A 256-nucleotide genomic window follows, 5' to 3' on the forward strand; every position below is an offset into this window, starting at 1 on the left:
TAGATAAGATTGTAGGCTTTATGATCCAGACTTTATATTTATCAGTAGTAATAAAGGTTTTTGCTTAATTATTTCAGATCAAATATGTGTCTGTTGATCCAAGTGATGGAGTAAAATCTGATGCATTTGCCCGAGTGACTTGGGAAAGACTTGTTGATGTGACAGCACTGGATACAGAGATGCCCATATCTAGAAAAAAACAAGCTTATATCATTATTCACTACCTTGGAGATGAAACTTTGGTGAGTTGACTTCT

General features: G+C 34.8%; 1 protein-coding gene across 1 annotated transcript in view; it reads left to right on the top strand.

The window, feature by feature from the left end:
* Window positions 1–256, top strand: part of LOC119594240 — a 33,581-nt gene that overhangs the window by 4,699 nt on the left and 28,626 nt on the right. The window contains 1 exon segment of the mRNA XM_037943309.1: window positions 78–242. Coding sequence (XP_037799237.1) covers window positions 78–242 — 165 coding nt within the window.

This window comes from Penaeus monodon, chromosome 33 (assembly GCF_015228065.2).
Source record: "Penaeus monodon isolate SGIC_2016 chromosome 33, NSTDA_Pmon_1, whole genome shotgun sequence".
Lineage (NCBI taxonomy): Eukaryota > Metazoa > Arthropoda > Malacostraca > Decapoda > Penaeidae > Penaeus > Penaeus monodon.